Below are 18876 nucleotides of genomic sequence, written 5' to 3'. Positions count from 1 at the left end.
CAAAATCATGTGAATTGCACAAATAGTTAATAAAAAAAAAATTAAAAAATTTTATGCAATATTTTTGAAAAGGCTTTCTCATGTCGTAACTTTGTTCATCCCTAATAGGACAGACAAAAACATAAAACATGTAAAGCTTATTGTTCTTATCATTGTTATAAATAATAGACTTTATTCATTTGGTTAATGTTTAATTGGGACATTTTACATTCCTGTTGCATTTTTTTTGTCATATATTTTTCATCGCAGAATTAACTTCTGTAATAAACTTTTTGAGTATAAAAATGTATTTTATTGGTATAAAAACATATATTAATTAATTATAAACTGAACATAGTATTAACAACTTAAATTATTGACTAGATTACCTCTCAATTGCGTATGTACATGATTATACTATCTTAATGCTAAGTTAGAGGTGTCAAATGACTAGTTTATTAGTAACTAGCTGGTACCCGCGACTTCGTATGCGTGGGAAAACATAAATTCACAAATAGTTTATAAAGACACTCAAATGTGAGATTGAGAGATAGTAAAAGGTTGCTTGCTTATGCTTTTTACAAATTTATAAGCCTTTCCCAACTTTTAGAATATGCTGAGAAGAAGAAATAGAAATTCTTCGCTACTAGACTAGATGGGAAGCTTAGACTAAAGTAATCTGGTTTCCCGTAGTAGGCGACATCCACGGAAAAGAGATTCATTCAAGATTCCCACGCGATCGTAGCCTCGAACAAAAGCTAGTTTGTAACAACTTATAATGCACTAACGATTAGACAAACAATATTTTTTCAAGCTATAACCTACCTATCTAAAAGAGTTTCCACATAGAAATCTAAATAAGATTTCTTTGCTGAAATCTAAACTGTTATTCAGATTTCTGTAGCCTTTTGAAGGCAATGTGAGCAGTTTCCCACTAGGTACAATTTTTACAATAATAATTACAGTTTCACCGAATTTATAAGGTACCTGCGCAGAAGTTTTATTTTTGAATGGCGCGAAAATATTTGAGCCAATCAGAGTGCGTCATTCAACCCGCGAACTGAACTGTCCGATATTATGAGCGAGGTATCGGGAGACTATTTTTTTTTAAGTTAATGTTTAATGCACTTGTTATAAGGTCCATATTTTGTTGAGATTTAATTCGGTTTGAGTCGGCGGTAGGTTGCGCTATTCTACGAGGTGCCTTATAAAAGTGATCTTTCAATACTGAATACCTACTTAGAAGAATTTATTTACTAATATGAAACATATTACCTATTTTAAATTGCCTTTAACAGAGTTAAAAGACCTTATATTAAAAGCTTTCGAGTATTCCGAACCTATTAATACTTAATAATAAAAAAATTAAATGACATGTTATGTATGGGTATTTCATAAACAAACAAATAAATAAATACAACATAAAACAACAAACGGTACACAAACAAAACATTGGACGGAGTGGCGACTTTGTACAGATTCATACAGTTTGTTAATCTCACTAATTACTCCATAAATGCACAATATAAATTTGGCTACTAGTTAGAGTAGCCGGGATAAAAAGTTTTATTCATTTCTTTGGATAGAAATCTTCAAATCAGCCCCATTCACTCGGCGTTTCATTCGTTGGCAGTTGTTCGGGAACAGCCTCAGTATTATTAGCTCTCTCGTCCAATTCCCCTGGAAGGTAATCTTTCCAGCTTCTAAAAAGGTAGCGAGTAAATTTCCTAAGCTGCCTGAACTTGCAATATGTAGCTCCTTCAGCGGATTGCAACTGCTGCGTTTGAATCAAAAACCCCTTCTCTTTGAACGTCTGCTCCAACTTTTCTCTTTGCAGACTTTTTCGAGACTTCCTCTTCTTCTTACTCAAGTCCTCTTTACTCGTTGGGTGGTCCACTTTTGGGGTTGATACAGACGCCTCTGGCTCAGAAGATCTTCCCTGGTTGGAGTCTCTGTGAAGGTAATCATACCCTTTGTTTCCTTTGTTGCCAGTACCGCTGTAGTACCTAAAATTTCCACCAGAATCAACAGACAACATCTTCTTTTCTTGCAGTGACGGTTTCGATCCTCCAGTAAATTTGAATTTGCAAATGCTCACTTCAGTTGTTGGTGTGGTCGAATTGGTTTTGGCAGGGATCGGGGGAATGAAAATAGCTGAGCGTTTCCTCTTCACAGGACCACCTACAGGGTTGGGAGAAGTCCTTTTCATTTTAGCAGGATCAGGACTTTTTTTGACTTCTTCCACTTGCTTTATCACTTTTGGGTCTAGGAGTTCGGAAATTTGTTTGAGCACTAGTTTGTTTTTAGTTTCGTCTAACGGAGAGTTGGTATCCGTTGACGCGGCTTCACTCACACTATTTGGCGTTGACGGACTTTTCTCTTGGTCATCTAAAGGTATTTGTCCTGCCGCTAGCCTTTGGTAGTACAACAATTGAGTTTGCAAAGCTAATGGATGCATGTAGATTCCAGCATTTGGCCAGTAAACGTATCCGGGAAATTTTCCGTCACCATCAGGAGAGGAAGTAGATTGAGCCGGTTCTGACAGCGTTGGAGACACATTTCTTGTTTGCCGTGAGAGATCTGGTGAGCTGCTCGCGGTCGACGGCAAGAGATTCGTGTTCCTCTGTATAACAGATATGGCATTAGGTTGTTCAGTCTTAATTTCTGCCTCCATAGGCTCAGGAGAATCAGCATCGATCTCAGTCTTAACTTCTGGAGCTGAAGTATAAATGTTACCAAATTTCTTTTGGATCTGTATTTTTAATTCATGAAGATCTCTTATGCAAAGATTCAATGGTTCATCGTCACTATGAAGGGGTCCAGGGATAGTCAATGGAGCTTCGGGCATAGGCTCATCTGGGCTATTAAACCTTTGAGGCGATAGAGTCTCCAATCTTCTCTTATTCTCAGCGCATAACTTGCGTTCTAGTAAATTAGAAATAATTTTATTCTGCAAGTCCGTTTTAGGAGAGCTTGCAGGATTGTCACTTCGAAATTGTGAACACAGGCTGTGTGGATTAGACCTGTCTTGCGCGGGAGGAGGTTGCCCCGGCACTACAGTTCCATAGTTTTCATAAATAAGATGGCAAATGTCAGCTTTCTTCGGCTTTCGTCCTCTCCTTGGTTTAGAGTTATTGAGCGTCATTTCCCCCATATATGGAAGATCCTCGTAAGTCATTATTTTGCTTGGAGCTATAGCTGGATTTTTCTTTTTCCTATCTTCCGTTTTATTTGTATTTTTAGCCATGTTTATAGCAGGAGAGTTGGGTACTGTCAGCGTTCCTGTTTCGTTTTGTATGCCCGCTAGCCTCTGAGCCCATATTTTGAAAGTTTCATTTGTGATGTTGTTGATGTCAAAGGTTGGTTCTTGTTTGGGTTTTTCAGGGGGTTTTTGTGGTTTGGCTTTGGCGTTGGCCTTCTGTAAACTTTGTTCGTAGTGGTCAAGGTATTCCTGCGGCAGCGCTTGGTGGTGGAACTTGAGTTTCCATCGGTTCTTCTGCCGGTTTCTGACGTGCTTCTGTTTTGGTGGTTCAGCTTTCTCGTTTCGCTCTTTGCTGGTTGATAGTAACTGTTGCCTCAGCAGTTCTTTATTTTCTGACCTGGAAATGAAAAAAAAAAATCAAATGAGATTACATTTCTTCTTAATATTATTCTGCCAACTAATAGGTCTTTAACATTGATCAATCAACACAAGCTTTATCTTTTCAAAACGACTGCGGCATAATATTTATTGATGCTGAGGTAAAATATTTTGAAGAACCTTGCTCATTTAGGCAACTGTATGTGTTCTTGTAACAACCTTATTTACCCAATCCGATGCGTGGGTGCACCACGTATCGGACTCTGGCTTTTCTCTAGAGAAATGAGGACTTAACCTGGAATAAACGCCAGGAGGACTACAAAAATGCTTGGTAAATATTTCTGGGAACTCATACAAGGACACTCTAGTAAAAGCTACCTACTTGTATAAAGTTTAGTCTTATTTACCTTGTGGTGGTTTGCTGCGCAAGCGGCGGGGCGGGCGCGGGCGGCGCGGGACACACGTCTGCGCACGCCACGCGGCGCATCACTTCTGAAACAACCAAAACGTAGGTATTTTTTAAATATTATTCTCAAAAATCAATATTTTGCTGCAGGTGCATGTTAATTAAACTAAAATTATAAGATTTTGCATCATCAGTTGGTACGCGGAAAGCTATAATTTGCAAAGATTTCATTTTAACCTAATCAATCATCGCTTTTATCAAACAATTCATTTAGTAAAGAGAAGAGACAAAAGATTTTTTTTGGCCACGGAACAATTGGACTTGTGTTTAACGTTCTAGGCCTTAGACCTTCGCTTAATTTTGGAAAAAGATATTTACTTGTATCTACACAAATAAGTTTATGTCGAACAATAGGCACCCCGTTTCCTTCCCTGTCTGGATAACTTTTTCGAATCATCCTAAAATAGTTGTGATACTTCCGAAACAGAAACCAATGAATCATCGGGCTTAGCCAATCCATACATTTATACACAAACAAAGGAGTATTTTATTACGGATATCGAGAGACAAAAATAAATTATTCATATTGTTCCTAATTAGTTCAACATACCATGATTGTGCTTTTTAAGAGCGAATTCATGTCTATAGCTCTGTTAATTTATTATACCTACTCGTAAGTCAATTAATTATCTTCGAAAATTAAAGTAAATCATGTAATGATAAAGGAGATAGGTACCAGTGAGAAACCAATGCTCTTTGCTATAGATAGATATAATCAGACATGCACCTATTAGTGGAACTAAAAGATATGCAATCAACTCAAAGATAATCAACTGCAATGTACCTACCTTTATAGCTGTTGATGAAGTACGGTCGGGGGCAGAGAAATGTGACCACCTTGTTGGTTAATATGATGACGTGGTGACATCTCTGTACCCTGACCTTACCTAGTTCAGAACTAGTTAAGGTCAGAAGAAGTTAAGTAAAGAAAATTGCAAACAGCTAGGTGTAGGCGGGCAGGTAAACATTGAATCTAAGTAAACTACTCGTATAATTGCTGGGGGAACAACTGGATTGCAATGGCCGCGCGAAACCGGATAGAGAATGTTGGCGTAAGAAGAATATCTTTAACATAGTAAAAACAATTCTTGATTGCATCCATGGTCATCAATATACGAGTAGGTACCTAAGTACAAAGGTATAATGTAGGCATATAGCTGAAAGCTTTTGGCTATGTCTACCCCGCAGGGTATATAGACACGATTATACATCTGTGGGCGTAATACCTTTACACAAATATGTTAAGTTATATTACTGAACGTGGCCTATGTGTCTTTTCAAGACTGTTGGCTCTGTTTACCCCGCAAGGGAAATAGACGTGATTATATGTATGTATGAATGTTATAATATTAATGTCTAGTCATGGAGAAAATAATTTTGGAAAGCCGACAAAGAAAACATACAAAGATTTAATGCGTACCTACCTACCTATCAATTTTTTAAATCTTGAAATTAAAATCGTTTTGCCTAATTTTCGTGTTATCAATAACCAATTATCATCAGAATGAATAAGACCTACTCGTAACAAAACTGTCGTATACCGATTCAAATCACGCAACAAAATGATTCATGGCACGGTGTCCTAAAAATTGATCGTGAAAAGGAATGAAACTCGAGCTCGTCGCGCCCGAAATACCCGCGCTGGGAAGGCGCCCGCGCACCGCCAAAATTTAAGACGATACCAATTTCGCAATACGCATGCGTGTTATGTTCGTAACTAAATTTGTTTCTGGTTTGATTCCTTTTATCTCTGCTTTTGGTTACCATTCCTATATTCATCTTGTCCAATGACTACTTCTACACAATTCAGGTCAAATAATTATAGATAGCGAATTATTTGACTTGAATTCTGTATAGATTAATTATTTAAAAAGAGATATATACTTCCAGACAGTACTACAATTGCCCTAACATGTCATAACACCCAACTCGAAAATATACAACTTATTCTTAAGGTGCGTTCGTTTATAGGTGAAGGTAAGTCCAGTCTTTGACACAAAACGATTCCCATCAGACTTCTGAAAACTTTCAGGGGAACGAAACTAATCCACACTTAGGCATTAGATCTAAGCTATGTTATGTATGTGATGGAGAAAATGGCTAATAAACTTGGGATTCATATAGGCGATGGGCTTGAAAACTATGTCACTATTTGAATTTCAATTCCATCATTAAACCATACAGTTAAACATAGCCTTTCAATCTTTTCAAGACATTGGGCTCTGTTAACCACGCAAGGGATATAGACGTGATTAATGTATATATGTGTCTAAATGATAAAGATCATATTTGCCACGGCTTCGTTAAAAATGCGTCTTCATTTCCTGTCCTATCCGCAGGTAGACCGTTCGCAGAAAAATTAGATAATCGTGTGATAAATGAGTCATGATTTTGGTACTTATTAGAGTTCTGTTCTATAAAATTAACTTTATGTTTAAATACAGAAATACTGACTGATAAGGTTGCGTACCTAAAGGTTAAAAAACGGTACTCTATTCCAAAGCCTTTGTCTGTCCGTCAGACCGTCTGTCTGTCACCAGGCTGTATCTCATAAACCGTGATAGCTAAAAAGTTGATATTTTCATAAATACAATGAATGTGTTTCTTCGTATATTTTTACTCAATATTAATAACGGTAACAGGTAGGCGATTTAAATTTTCACACAATATTTACTACCATATTAACTTAAAATAAATGTTAATAATTTATGTTGTTAATCATAGCGATAAAATATATATTAAAAGGGGCTCTAATACTTACAACAAACTTAATTGTGAAACAATTTTATGGTCGATTTTAATAAACAGGTAGAAACGTGAATATAAGAAATCTATATTTAAGTAACAAATGTGACGATGGTACGGAACCCTTCGTGCGCGAGTCCGACTCGCAGCTGACCGGTTTTTTTAATTTCATGTTCAAACTAAACTTAATTGAACAAATTTATTTCTGTTTACAGATAAATGTGAGTCTAATTTGTAAGTTTGTTTGATAATTAGTGCGGAATCCTGGGGGCGTGTCCACACCGCAATAAGGTACTATATCTTTTTCTCATAATGTCCGACCTTGCATATCAATAAGGATATATGCATAAATTAGTGAGCCTCCCACGAAGCAATGTAGACCCATACTTACCGTCTTCAAATGACTCATATAATTTGTATTTATACAGCGATGATAGGTATTATGCTTGCTATTAAATATTAAGTTCTTAATTGAGAATAATATGAAGTATGCAGATATCGTGCAGAAAATATAATAATGTTTTATTCTGTAGCTTACCCTACAATAGTAATCTATCATCTACATGGAAAAGTATTAATCTTATTTTTCTTCCTTCCCTTGTCTCACTTACGTGGGTCGGGTCTCCTTGGTTATTTGGTATTTGCGCCTGGGTGGACGATTCTAGGTTGTATTTGTAATATAATGCATTGGTATGCATGCATTTGTAATATAAGTATAAAGGATGCACGATGTGCCTACTTATCTGTCAAAATAAAAAATGAGGCAATAGTTCATTTACAAATAAGAATTGGTTCCATAATTTCCTTTTGGTAAATTATTTACATTAATATTGTAATTGTGTGTTTATACAAAAAAAAATATAAACCATACAATATCCCACTCCCTATTAACTTAACTGTCCGTCAAAATGTAGGTTAGACGCTTGCCACATTGCCATAAAATTGGAATTTCAGATAGCTTTTAGGTACTATTCGTAGATCGCATCGTTTGTCAAATATAACTATCGTTTGTCATATTATATTGTAATATCATAACCAATATCTCTTAAGATACGACTTATTTCACCATTAAAAACCCTTATTAACACTCGCGACCTGCCCCGGCTGCGCACGAGTAACATAGACAAACATTCCTTAAATAACCCTCTTTCCAACATTTAAAACAAACAAAATCCGTCCTTAACTTTCCGAGATTAGCGCATACATACAGACAGAAAAAAGGGGACTTTATAATACATATGTATGTAGTGATAATTCTGTCACTAACTCATTTGACAATCAAATCTTATTTTTTTTGAGCTCAGGCTTCCGACCTGGTAGGTACTAAGTCTTTGAGTATGAATCCTATCCAAAGTACAGTAGAGGCTTGCAAATTATCCACAAGTGTACTTATTTAATTCAATGAATGATACCCAAATAGAAATTTAATTCAGCTCTTTAGCGGAAACCACTAAATCTTACAATTGGCAATCCGCCAGGCACTTCTTTTCCACGTAACGATTGTGACGCGACATGCACGGACTGTTTATTTATAAAATACGGAATTAATTATGTAGTAACAGATGTGTGTGAGATAACCACGTGAAACTGTGTTGTTACTATAGCAAGCAAACCCTTTGAAACTTTAAGGCTAAGGCTGTATGTAGTCTGTAGATTAAGATTATATGTACGTAAATTTATTAAGAGAGTTTTAACTCTGTAATAACTCGACAATTTTTTTTTATAATCATAGCATTATGTTTTCTTAATTTTAATGATGTAATAATAACTACATATGTAATCAAATGGACTATAGGTACAATGAAATAATAGCTTTTCTTGTTTTATTACCTATATCCGATAGTTGGCAATATTTTTATAATACAAAAGAAAAATTAAGATACAGCTGAACATGTCCTTTCAGCCTTGTCACTGTCGGCCCTGTCTACTCCGTAAGGGATAAGGACATGGATATATATGTATGTAAGCAAAGAATAGAGCGAAGTAAGCTAGGTCGATGATAAAAAAAACGCAACTTTATTTAAGGCTGTCAAAAAATATTCCCTATTATAGAATTTCTTTCAGTTAGTTACACAAATTGTTACAACCGCCATAATATTTGGCTAGCTGCCAAGTAGTGTAACTATTCAGAGTATTCAATATCTGGTGGGCGTCGACATTTTTTACCTAATTCCTAAGTGAGCGTTACTATGACCATAATTTGTTGGAAAAAGATCAAGTTAGAGTACGAGATGTATTTTATACTAAGAATAAATAAATATTATCATAAGATATACATATATATATTACTTATAAAAGGTATTTTAAAAACATAAAGATGAAAACCTCAAAAAAAAAGTCTATTTTTATGTATGCATGTATGTGCAAAATTTAATGAAGATTGCTTAAGTAAGTAGCAAGCACAATTTCCCATTTATAATATTCGTAATAAATATAAAAGTATTGAGGTGCATTAATACTTACTTCGAGACTAACTCAATCTGTGTAATTTGTCCCGTATAAATTTATTTATTGAGGTGGATTGTATGAATCCATACGATCTATAGTCTGGATTTAGTTGACACGTTTAGCGGTATATGTAGATTCTAACATAGACGTTAGAAACTTAGAATATTTGCAACCTTAACGGTTGCGAAACTAAAAGTGCATTATTATGCAAATGCATCGGCTTTACTCGTAAACAGAGTGCGAGAATCGCGCTGGAGGATGTTTTATCTGCGCATACGCAATCAAGTAACAAACATACATTCATCTGTACATATAATCACGTCTATATCCCTTGCGGGTTAGACAAAGCCAACAGTCTTAAAAAAGACTGATAGGCTACGTTCAGCTGTTTGGATTTATGATAGAATTGAGATTCATATAGTGACAAGTTGCTAACCCGTAGCCTAAAAGAAGGATCCCAAGTTTATAGTCTCAGTCGCTTTTTACGACATCCGTGGGAAAGAGTGGTCCTTTTCTTTTTTTTCTAATCGCACCGGTAACCCACCGCAACATAGGTAGGTACGTCAACTTATCCAAAAACAGTATCATTCTGTATTACAATAAAAAAAATTCGTTCATCTACTAAATTTTTCCAAAGTTAATGATGTAATTACTAAGTGCATGTTTATTTACTTTTTAACTAGGCCTAAATTTTAACGACAATGTATTAATTAACTGTCCAAATAAAACAGTTTCAAAGCAATACAAGCAGTTAGCGTTTACCTTGTTATGCTTTATTAAATTGAGATAAAACCCCCAGTTAAGGGCATGCTAATAGCTAATTCAGACCAAGTCGGGGCCAGTTATATGAGAGAACAAATGATTCATAAGTGCGTAGGTGAATCCATATTCGTACGCTTTATTTTTGAAGCGTTAAAGCTCATATTTGCACAAATTAACTGTAAATGGTTATAACGCGGTAATTTATTGCAGTTTTACTATAAAACAACTAAATCGTGAGTGGAGCCATTGTAGGAAGAATATTTTACATAACTCCGAACTCAATGTGTAAACAATAAATAAATATTAAGTGGGCGATTAAGATTAGTAATTTGTTACCATTTTTTGTTTTACTTAGAAACTGATTAACAGATGCATACTGCCTGAACTACTGTAATTTATTATTTATATTGATATAAGTAGATTACAACAAGGTAACTTTACATGTAATTTTCCTTGTGAATGTTGGGGCAGCAATTTGAGAGGATATTCCAAGTTTCAACCAAGTGTTAGCTCAATTTGGATTAACTGTCCGGCATTGCTCAACCTGGTTTGAAATGCAATAATAGTTCTAGTCATTATAATTTTATTATTTACAGTATTTAAACTTTCTAAAGTCCTTTGAATTTTCGTTACAGAAATTATTACGGTACCTAAGTATACCGAGATGATTTTGGCAAAGTTAATCGGAATGTACCTACTTATTGTTAAAAATTCAATTATATAAGACTGTTACACCCCAATCAAATATTGTAGCATCATTATTCTAACATGTAAACGACGAAATAAATAAAATAAGTGTTAAAATGCCTTAATATTTAAACAACGGTGAATGTAATGATACTCGTATACTCCGGGGGAAAAATTGGCATATAACCGGGACATACCTAGACATGACCATTTGACACTACCCAAATATGGTCAAATGGCCGCTTCGAACAGCTTTCATAGTAACGAGATGGGCAAACAGTTTGACAATCCGTGTACATGACACACATCGGTGTAATAAGGTATTTTATTTGTTTAACGGTGGTGACTGTTAAAAGACTGACTTGATAGTACAACATTCTACTAATATTATAAATGCGAAAGTTTGTGAGTATATTAGGATGCCAGTATGGATGTTTGTTACTCTTTCACGCAAAAACTACTGAACCGATTACGATGAAATTTTGTATATAGGTAGCAATTAAAATATATGTATTTAGATGAAGTAAAAATAAAGATTTTTTTGTGAAGAAGAACAGGACCATTCTACCAGTTGTAAAGCTATGGATTTTTAATTAGATAAAATAAAAAGAAAAATCTATAAAATACACAGATATAAAGCTATAAAGTAAGTAAAACTTATGAAACGGTATACTAACTCAGTTTTATTTTTCTTTATAATTAATAGTTCTTACTTAAGAACTTAAGGCTAAGTATTTCTCCTTTCCTTTTTACCCTTTTTTTTCGAAATCTTCTAAACCAAATATCAACTCTTTACAAAATAAATGTGCCAATAGCAAAGAGCTGTTATATTATTAGAAGTTATAATGTAAAAACTAAGGTGTTATTGATTTATCGACCTGGGAGAGTTTAAAACTACATTTGAAAGTATTTTTAGTTATGACCTAAAAGCGGAGTTTGAACTCATAATTTACAAATAAAACCACTGCTACATTGAAATCCATCTATACTGCACTCCGCAACCAGGTGTGGTTATCATTACCTAATTCTTTGTGATAGAATTAGATGATTCAAACTTTAAGTGTCCCATTGACGCGGGAATCAAATTGTTACCTACTACTACATTTTATTGATTTATTTATTTATTTATTGGCCTTTACTTTTTGCTGTTAATTTAAAATAAAAAAAAAATAAGGGATAGTTGGATTGGAAACAACGACACGATTATGCGACACACGTTATTGATTGTTTCATTATTTATTAATCAATTATTTGCTTTAAACTCGGGTAGTTGAACTAGTTAGGTAAGTACTTATTTTTATTATTTTTATAATTTTTTTAAATAAAACCGTGTAAGTCTAAAAAAATATCTCTAGAAGATAAAAAGTGGTTCTAAAACTTTGATCCGCTGAATATATGTACGTACCCTATAAATGTTAAATTTTCTTTTTGTTTTACTTATATTCCACAGTAAGAGTTAGTGATATTAAAATTTTGAAACCAAATTATTAAAATAAATCATCATTCGTGCTTTGAAAACAACTTAATTGAATTCTACTTTATCTTTCCATATTGATAAACTCACTTCCCAGTCACATAGGTCGAGTTTATCATTTGTCAATTTGGTAAACAAATCGGGGAATTGATTTTAAAAGAACATAAAACGATTAAATAATCACCTCCACCTTCTGGCAGCATTTGTGACATCCAAATCCCTTTATCGGCACTTCACAGCATCAGAACTGGTATCACAGAAACACTGCACTATTGCATGGCACGCTATCACCGGCGCGGCCGCGGACACTAAACTAAATACAGACAACCGCGAGTCGAACCAAAATCGCTCGTATTACTTTCAGTTTTCATACCTAAATTTAGAGGGCGCTCGCTACAGAAATAAAAACTGTTTTTACGTGTTTTCCACGCATTAGACGGGAATAGAGGACGTTTTTGCGGAGTCTCGTGCCAGAGACGCGCGCCGTAACCCGAGATTGATGCCATATTTGGCAACCGCTGGCCGGGATCGCACACATTTGGGTATTTAGTTTCGGCGCGGGCGCACGAGGCGCGCAGTGCGATGCGCGGCTATTTTCGACGCTTCCGTCCGTTGCGTTTATAATCACAGCGATCGAATGCATCACCTGCCTTTTGCCGTATATGGCGTTATGTTGATAGGTTACATGAAAAAATATTATGTATAATATTTTGTACAAACAAAAACATGCAGATTATTTCGATCATGTAGATGATTCAGTTACTATTAATTTATATTTGAAAATAATTTTCTTACTTTAATTAGTACTTAAAAAAAATCTGCCTGAAACTCTAATCGACATTTCAATTTTTTTTTTATAAACCTGTCATACGATGAATTTCATATTTTGTTTCGCTGCACTGACAAATTTTATCCAAAAACCGATTTAATACTTAAATTATGCAATAATGCATGCATGCAAAGCATTAAAGTTATGGTTGCCCTTAGCAACCATAACTTTTTTAAAAGGGAAATTCACTTAGTCTTACTCTCTTCCTTGAAATTTTTAACCACTATCTTTATAATTAATCGACCTACAAACATGCAACGACCTACCTAGGTCGCAGCATGTTTGTAGGTAGGTAATATGTAGATACAAGCAAAACTAGAATAACAGAAGTTTTAAAACTCTATCAGTGTATAAGAATAGAGCATAGATTAAAATATTATAGACCAAATTATTATTGAGACAATTATTTTGATCTTGTTTGTGTATCTATTATTATAATTATGTCTGTTCTTTATGGCTAAATCGCATTCGGCCAAATTTGATGAAATTTTCAACAATTAATAATTCAAGGCCAGAGGTATGAATGTCTGAGTAATTAATTATCCGGGGTCAGAAGGCCCGGGCTAAAGGTAGTTAATTATGAAATATCGTAAGTTTGTATGTATCTTCAGGTATTAGTATTTATTAGTATCTCTTAACACAATTAACGGTCTCCATTTTGGGCTAGACCAATATGTAAAATAATATTGTCCTGTATTAATATCCCAAGGACCGATCTTCTTAATATATTATCTTAGCCAGGAGAAGATATTGTAACGCGGGCGAAGTCACAAGCAAAAGCTAGTCTTCTATAAACATCTCTCCATAGAGTGGGCTCTTCAGCGTCAAGATTTACTCGACACATATACGAGTATCTTCCATATACGGTTTTGGATAATGCAAATCCGCTTTTGGACAGCATTCAAGAATTCCACATTTAATTGAGTCATTATCTGTGCGTTTACAAATTGCCTTTTAAAGTTAATTCCATTTGCAATAACCCCTTTGACATTTCATATACAGGCATTTTAATTAAATTCTTCATTGGAACGTGTTATATGTTATTCTTACCTTTAACGATTTAACAGAAGAAAACTTTTTGTTTTTGACTCGAGGTGTGGCAAAGCTCTAAAATAGGTTTGTCTCTTTCTCTTATATGTCGTAAGATGCGACTTTATTGTCCACGTCTATATCCCTTTCGGGGAAGACAGACACTACAAGGCCGCTGTAAGGCTAAATGATGGAAATGAGATTTAAATAGTGACAGGTTGGTAGCCTATCGCCTTTCCCTTAGTCGCCTTTTACATCGCATAATCCAATAACATGGTATCCCACTTATAGTCCTTTTTATCCTATTATTTTAATGGAATTTATACGTACAATATTTATTATATTTGTAAGTAAGTACAATATGCTTACTCCTTTTTGAAATTCAAAGGTATCAAGAGTAAGGATTCCTTATCTCAAGACATCCATGGATCAGAGATATCATATAGTGGTCCCATTCTTAAGTGCCGGCAACTACACCGATGAACATATAAGGAATTGCATTGCAATATTAAAATAATATTGTATACATTAGCGAGCTAGGCGACGCAACCAGTGTTCGCCCACATCGCCCGTTTAACCCAATTCCAAGATAGGTAGGTGTTAGTACCTTCTCAAATTAATTCACTTTGAAGGGCCCACTAATTTCTTTATGAATATGGCGTTTCTGTACTTATCGAAAGCTTGCGATTCTAATAAAGGACTGAAAGGAACAAGATGAATTTTAGGTACTAAACTTAGTAAAAATATGGGTTATATGGTTGAATTTCAGTTCGGAAATATAGAATTCGTTGCAACTTGCAAGCCCGAATTTTTTTAACCATTACCTACTTGAATAAATATACCAAATATACTGGATATTTGGTTCTTGTAATGGCTAAACGCCGTATGGTTCTCGGTACCAATAGAAAAAAAAGGACCACTCCATCTCTTTCCCATGGATGTCGTTAAAAGCGACGAAGGGATAGGCTTATAAACTTGGGATTCTTCTTGTAGGCAATGGGCCAGCAAACCGTCACTATTTGAATCTCAATTCTTTCACAGATAAACGTGACCTATCTGTATTTTCAAGACTGTTGGCTCTGTCTACCCTGAAAGGGATATAGACTTATTTTATGGCTAAACAACTGAACTGATTCGGGTAAAATTTATACGGTAACTATATGCACGTTAAATTGATAATTGAAATTTGTTTTATGGAATTCTAACCCAACGATTAGTAACAAACCTATCATTGGTGACATATTTTTTTACCGTTCGGCTGTAATAAAGTCGTAGAATTAGTTTCGAGATATACTTACTTATTTATTTAGCGCGAATCACGCAGACCCACGTGGGCAGGGCCGCAGGCAACTGCTAGTAGTCTCAGTATAGTAGTAGTACAAAAAGCCTTTCACTTGTCGTAGATATTTCACATAGACGCGTGATCAAGCGGTAAAGCTTATTTCACACAGACTTATACAAAAAAGTTTTTTGGTTCAATTTATTTTATTAACAGTTATGTTCCTGGGGAATATTTAAGAACGTTGATCGGGCATTATGTGTCTTTTTCTACCTCTATCTAAGTACTTTTTAGTTTCTTGGAATGCTATGTAGCTCAAACAGCTTGATGTTTCCAATGACATATAAATCAAGGGATAGGCTTCTTTTAGACGATGGGCTAGCAACCTATCACTATGTACATATAATCAAAAATTTATAAGTTCATTTCTTTGTTGAAATCGTTCAAATGATTGAAAGAAAAAGTTTTCTTTAGCTATGAAGTTTTTCTTTTATAGGTATAAATAAAATTAATCTTTTTCATCCGCAGTGTGACTTGTGCCTATTTGGACACCCCCGCTCTACGCTTTAATATAGAGATTTGTTATCTGCACCTATGAGACCGCTTGTTACGCCTTTATCATTAAAAATATTATATGTTCTTATTGCCACAATGATCTAAGTCTGAATATCATAGTTGGCATAATATGGGTATTATAAGTGTTCAAATAAAGTGTGTTAAAATAAAATATATCGCAACCATAAAATTTGTATGATTTTAAACAGTAATTTTTAAAAAATTTGTACGTAACAGTAGCTAGCAATTAATTTAAAAAATATTTATATTTTTTTTATTCTGTAATGATTTAAATTTAGATCTAATAAATTTACCATACCGTGATGCTTAGAAAAAAATGTAAAGGCACAAATTACAAAAGAAATGGTACCTAAACCTATAAGTAAAAGTATTCATTTTAGGTTAACATACTTCTGTTGATAATAAAGTATTTATACACAAGAGGTTATAGTATCGTATTTAATAACCTGCAAAAAAATAAATATCTACTTAAATAGAAAAATAATTTTTTAAAAAATCTACCATATGTGACAGTCACCATCATTATCAAAATGTACCTACCAATAACTTGAGTGAGCGGTCTTCCTAACAATAGAACCCACATGCCCAAACATGGGGTCTATGTACCCCACCCACGCGGGGTTGGGGCTTCGGTCTTCGAACCCACTCCCGCGCAAGTAATGAGCAATGGCAGCCGATGACAGATGTCAATATGATACACTACAAATATTAACTAGTAGAAAGCAAGTTAATTAGGAATTTTGATTGATTTATTAGGTAAGTGTGGGTTGACCAAGACAGTGTCGGTGGCAGAATAAGGTTATTGATTTTCAATAGATACGGGTTCGACCATAAATGTGTTGGTCACATATGCAAAACTGCGAGTATAAATAGAATGTGCTTATTGACTTTCTTTTTACGTTGATACGCATAAGAATGAGCAACTTCAGACTTTTTTCAGATATTTTTTAAGATGCTTGGGTTATCTTATCCGTTTGCCATTTCTAAAGATTGACTGGCAGAGAATGCTCATAGCCTTAAAGCTCAATAAAGTTTAAAATAGCCGATTATGTATTATTGTGAATAATATTATTAAAGACTCGGAATACCTCTCTTTCTTTAACAGTCTTACTGTCTGACTCTGTCTAGCCCATGTCTAAAAATCACGACCACAGTTGGAAAAAGAAAGGTCGATGTCCAATCCTTGTTTCAAGCATGACTAAGTAAACACACTATCAAATATACCTACGGCATCTAAGAACCAATTCTAAACAAGTTACCTACAAGTACATAAGTAAATATGTAGTTACATTTTTGAATACATAAAAATCACGTTTCATACACTTCAAGAGGTTTTTATGTATCGTTATGACATCAAAAATGGTCATCAGTTTTTGCGGTAGAGCGGCGTGGGATCATCTTTTGGATATTGCGCGCGTTTGACTAATGACGCGCCTACGTGGCACTGCAATGTAAGTGGTACATAATTAATAAACGTGACGACTATTTGTATGTAAGTAAAATTAATTAAAAATACACATAGCGACTTTTATGCTGAGTCTATATTAAATCTATCTAAGAATTTATAAGGGTAATCTCCGACTGCCAAAACCGCGCTTTATCACCTGACGTGACGTTTAGATAAAAGGTCGCAGGTAAGAAAGAGTGATGGGAGATAATTTAAAAACTAAGCGGTTATGTCTACCCCGTATTCCTTACGGGGTAGACATAACCTGTACAAAAAATTCGAAAAGAGTTCACATTCAAATAATGTAAAATTTATAAACAGATTATTGTCAACAAAAATAATAATATATTAGATAGGTAAGTATATCTCAAAGCAAAATAGACGATTAGATCAAGTTGCATTATGTAGTCAATGTTTGCCGGCGGTCCCGGCGAGTTTATCGGACGATCCGAAGGAAAGCGATCGACTGATTTGGAGAATACGGGCTACGGTCTACTGTCTAAATCTAACGAGATTTATATCTGTGTAGGTACACTAGGCTACACATGCAAGTATAACCTTTATAATAATTAAGGTAATATACGTAACAGCTTTACGTTTCATTGCAACGTTCGTTTTAAAAGTTGATGTTAAAAGTTCACAGTTAAATCATTGAGTCGATTTTCATCAAATTTTGCATACATATTGTACTAAAAAGGACATACCTAGGATACTTATTACGCGGGGGACCTACCTAGGATACTTATAGATAGATAAAGACATCAACGTATTCGAATGTGTCAGTTTTGATCTGACTTTGGATAGTTACATTATTATGTAAGATCTGTTATAATAAAAAGAAAAGGTGAAAAATAATGCTGAATAAACTATAGCTTAAGAGTAGCAATAATCACGTATGATTATTCATTTCAAAGATTTGGAATGTTGCCACAAGAGTGAAGCAAAAAGATAGTTCAATATCTTTCCTTTTTTATTAAAGGAAAACACTTGAGAGTATTACCTATATTGAAAGAATATTTGAAAGATTTCCTAGTAGAAAGTATAAACATAGGAATGTGAACATAACAATCCTACACACTTACCTAACAGATTGTATTGTAAAGCCTCAACACACGGTAAAGGAAACGAATCGTCTTACAGACATAGAAAGAATTATCTGTTAACAATTTAATTCTTTGTAATCTGACAGACAATGGCTAGTCGAATCGAAACTTTTCAAATCGTAGAATTTTAAACTAGAGAGAGTTTATATAAACTTTTGAGACTAGCCCCCTTTAGCCAATTTTATCGCGCGAGAAGCGGGACAGCGGTTGTTTGATAATTCTGATAGATGTTAGGTTTGTTCGTCACAAAGAAATCTGCATATGTATGATACATACAGGTAAGGTTGAAAGTTGTCATTAATTTAATGAGTTCATTCGCTCCGAATTAATTGCTACCTGATTTTTCACTTTGCGCAGGTCAGTGAGTGCACTTTTGATTTCGCGCCAAAACACTAATGAGTAATCGACCTCCGAAGATGGTCACATCATGGCGGACGAGCATAAACCATAACTGGCAGATACAATGCTATCT

At 34.6% G+C, this 18876-nt stretch overlaps 1 protein-coding gene across 3 annotated transcripts; it reads right to left on the bottom strand.

Annotated features, from left to right (window-relative positions):
- Window positions 1-74: 74 nt before the first annotated feature.
- LOC106131627 (uncharacterized) lies at window positions 75-12469 on the bottom strand. 3 transcript variants are annotated; one of them, XM_013330783.2, is made up of 3 exons: window positions 12326-12469; window positions 3967-4051; window positions 75-3578 (listed from the first exon to the last, which is right to left on the bottom strand). In XM_013330783.2, the coding sequence occupies exons 1-3, from the start codon at window positions 12351-12353 to the stop codon at window positions 1577-1579; spliced, it is 2115 nt and encodes a 704-aa protein (XP_013186237.1). In that variant the 5' UTR covers window positions 12354-12469; the 3' UTR covers window positions 75-1576. The 3 variants fall into 3 exon arrangements, with proteins under 3 accessions (XP_013186237.1, XP_060805853.1, XP_060805854.1); XM_060949870.1 differs by having other exon boundaries at window positions 3967-4048; window positions 12326-12456; XM_060949871.1 differs by having other exon boundaries at window positions 12332-12456.
- Between the last annotated feature and the right edge of the window lie 6407 nt (window positions 12470-18876).

The sequence above is a fragment of the Amyelois transitella genome, chromosome 20 (assembly GCF_032362555.1).
Source record: "Amyelois transitella isolate CPQ chromosome 20, ilAmyTran1.1, whole genome shotgun sequence".
Taxonomy (NCBI): domain Eukaryota; kingdom Metazoa; phylum Arthropoda; class Insecta; order Lepidoptera; family Pyralidae; genus Amyelois; species Amyelois transitella.
The sequence above is the reverse complement of the archived record's forward strand: the minus strand, read 5'-3'. Positions and strand labels throughout refer to the sequence as shown.

Bases quoted from the DNA above. Each gene is read 5' to 3' on its own strand.
- LOC106131627 (XM_013330783.2), bottom strand. From the start codon at position 12,353: ATGTCACAAATGCTGCCAGAAGGTGGAG. The intron at 4,052-12,325 runs GTGATTATTTAA...TGGTTGTTTCAG, and splicing joins AATGCTGCCAGAAGGTGGAG to AAGTGATGCGCCGCGTGGCG. The intron at 3,579-3,966 runs GTAAATAAGACT...TTTCATTTCCAG, and splicing joins GCGCAGCAAACCACCACAAG to GTCAGAAAATAAAGAACTGC.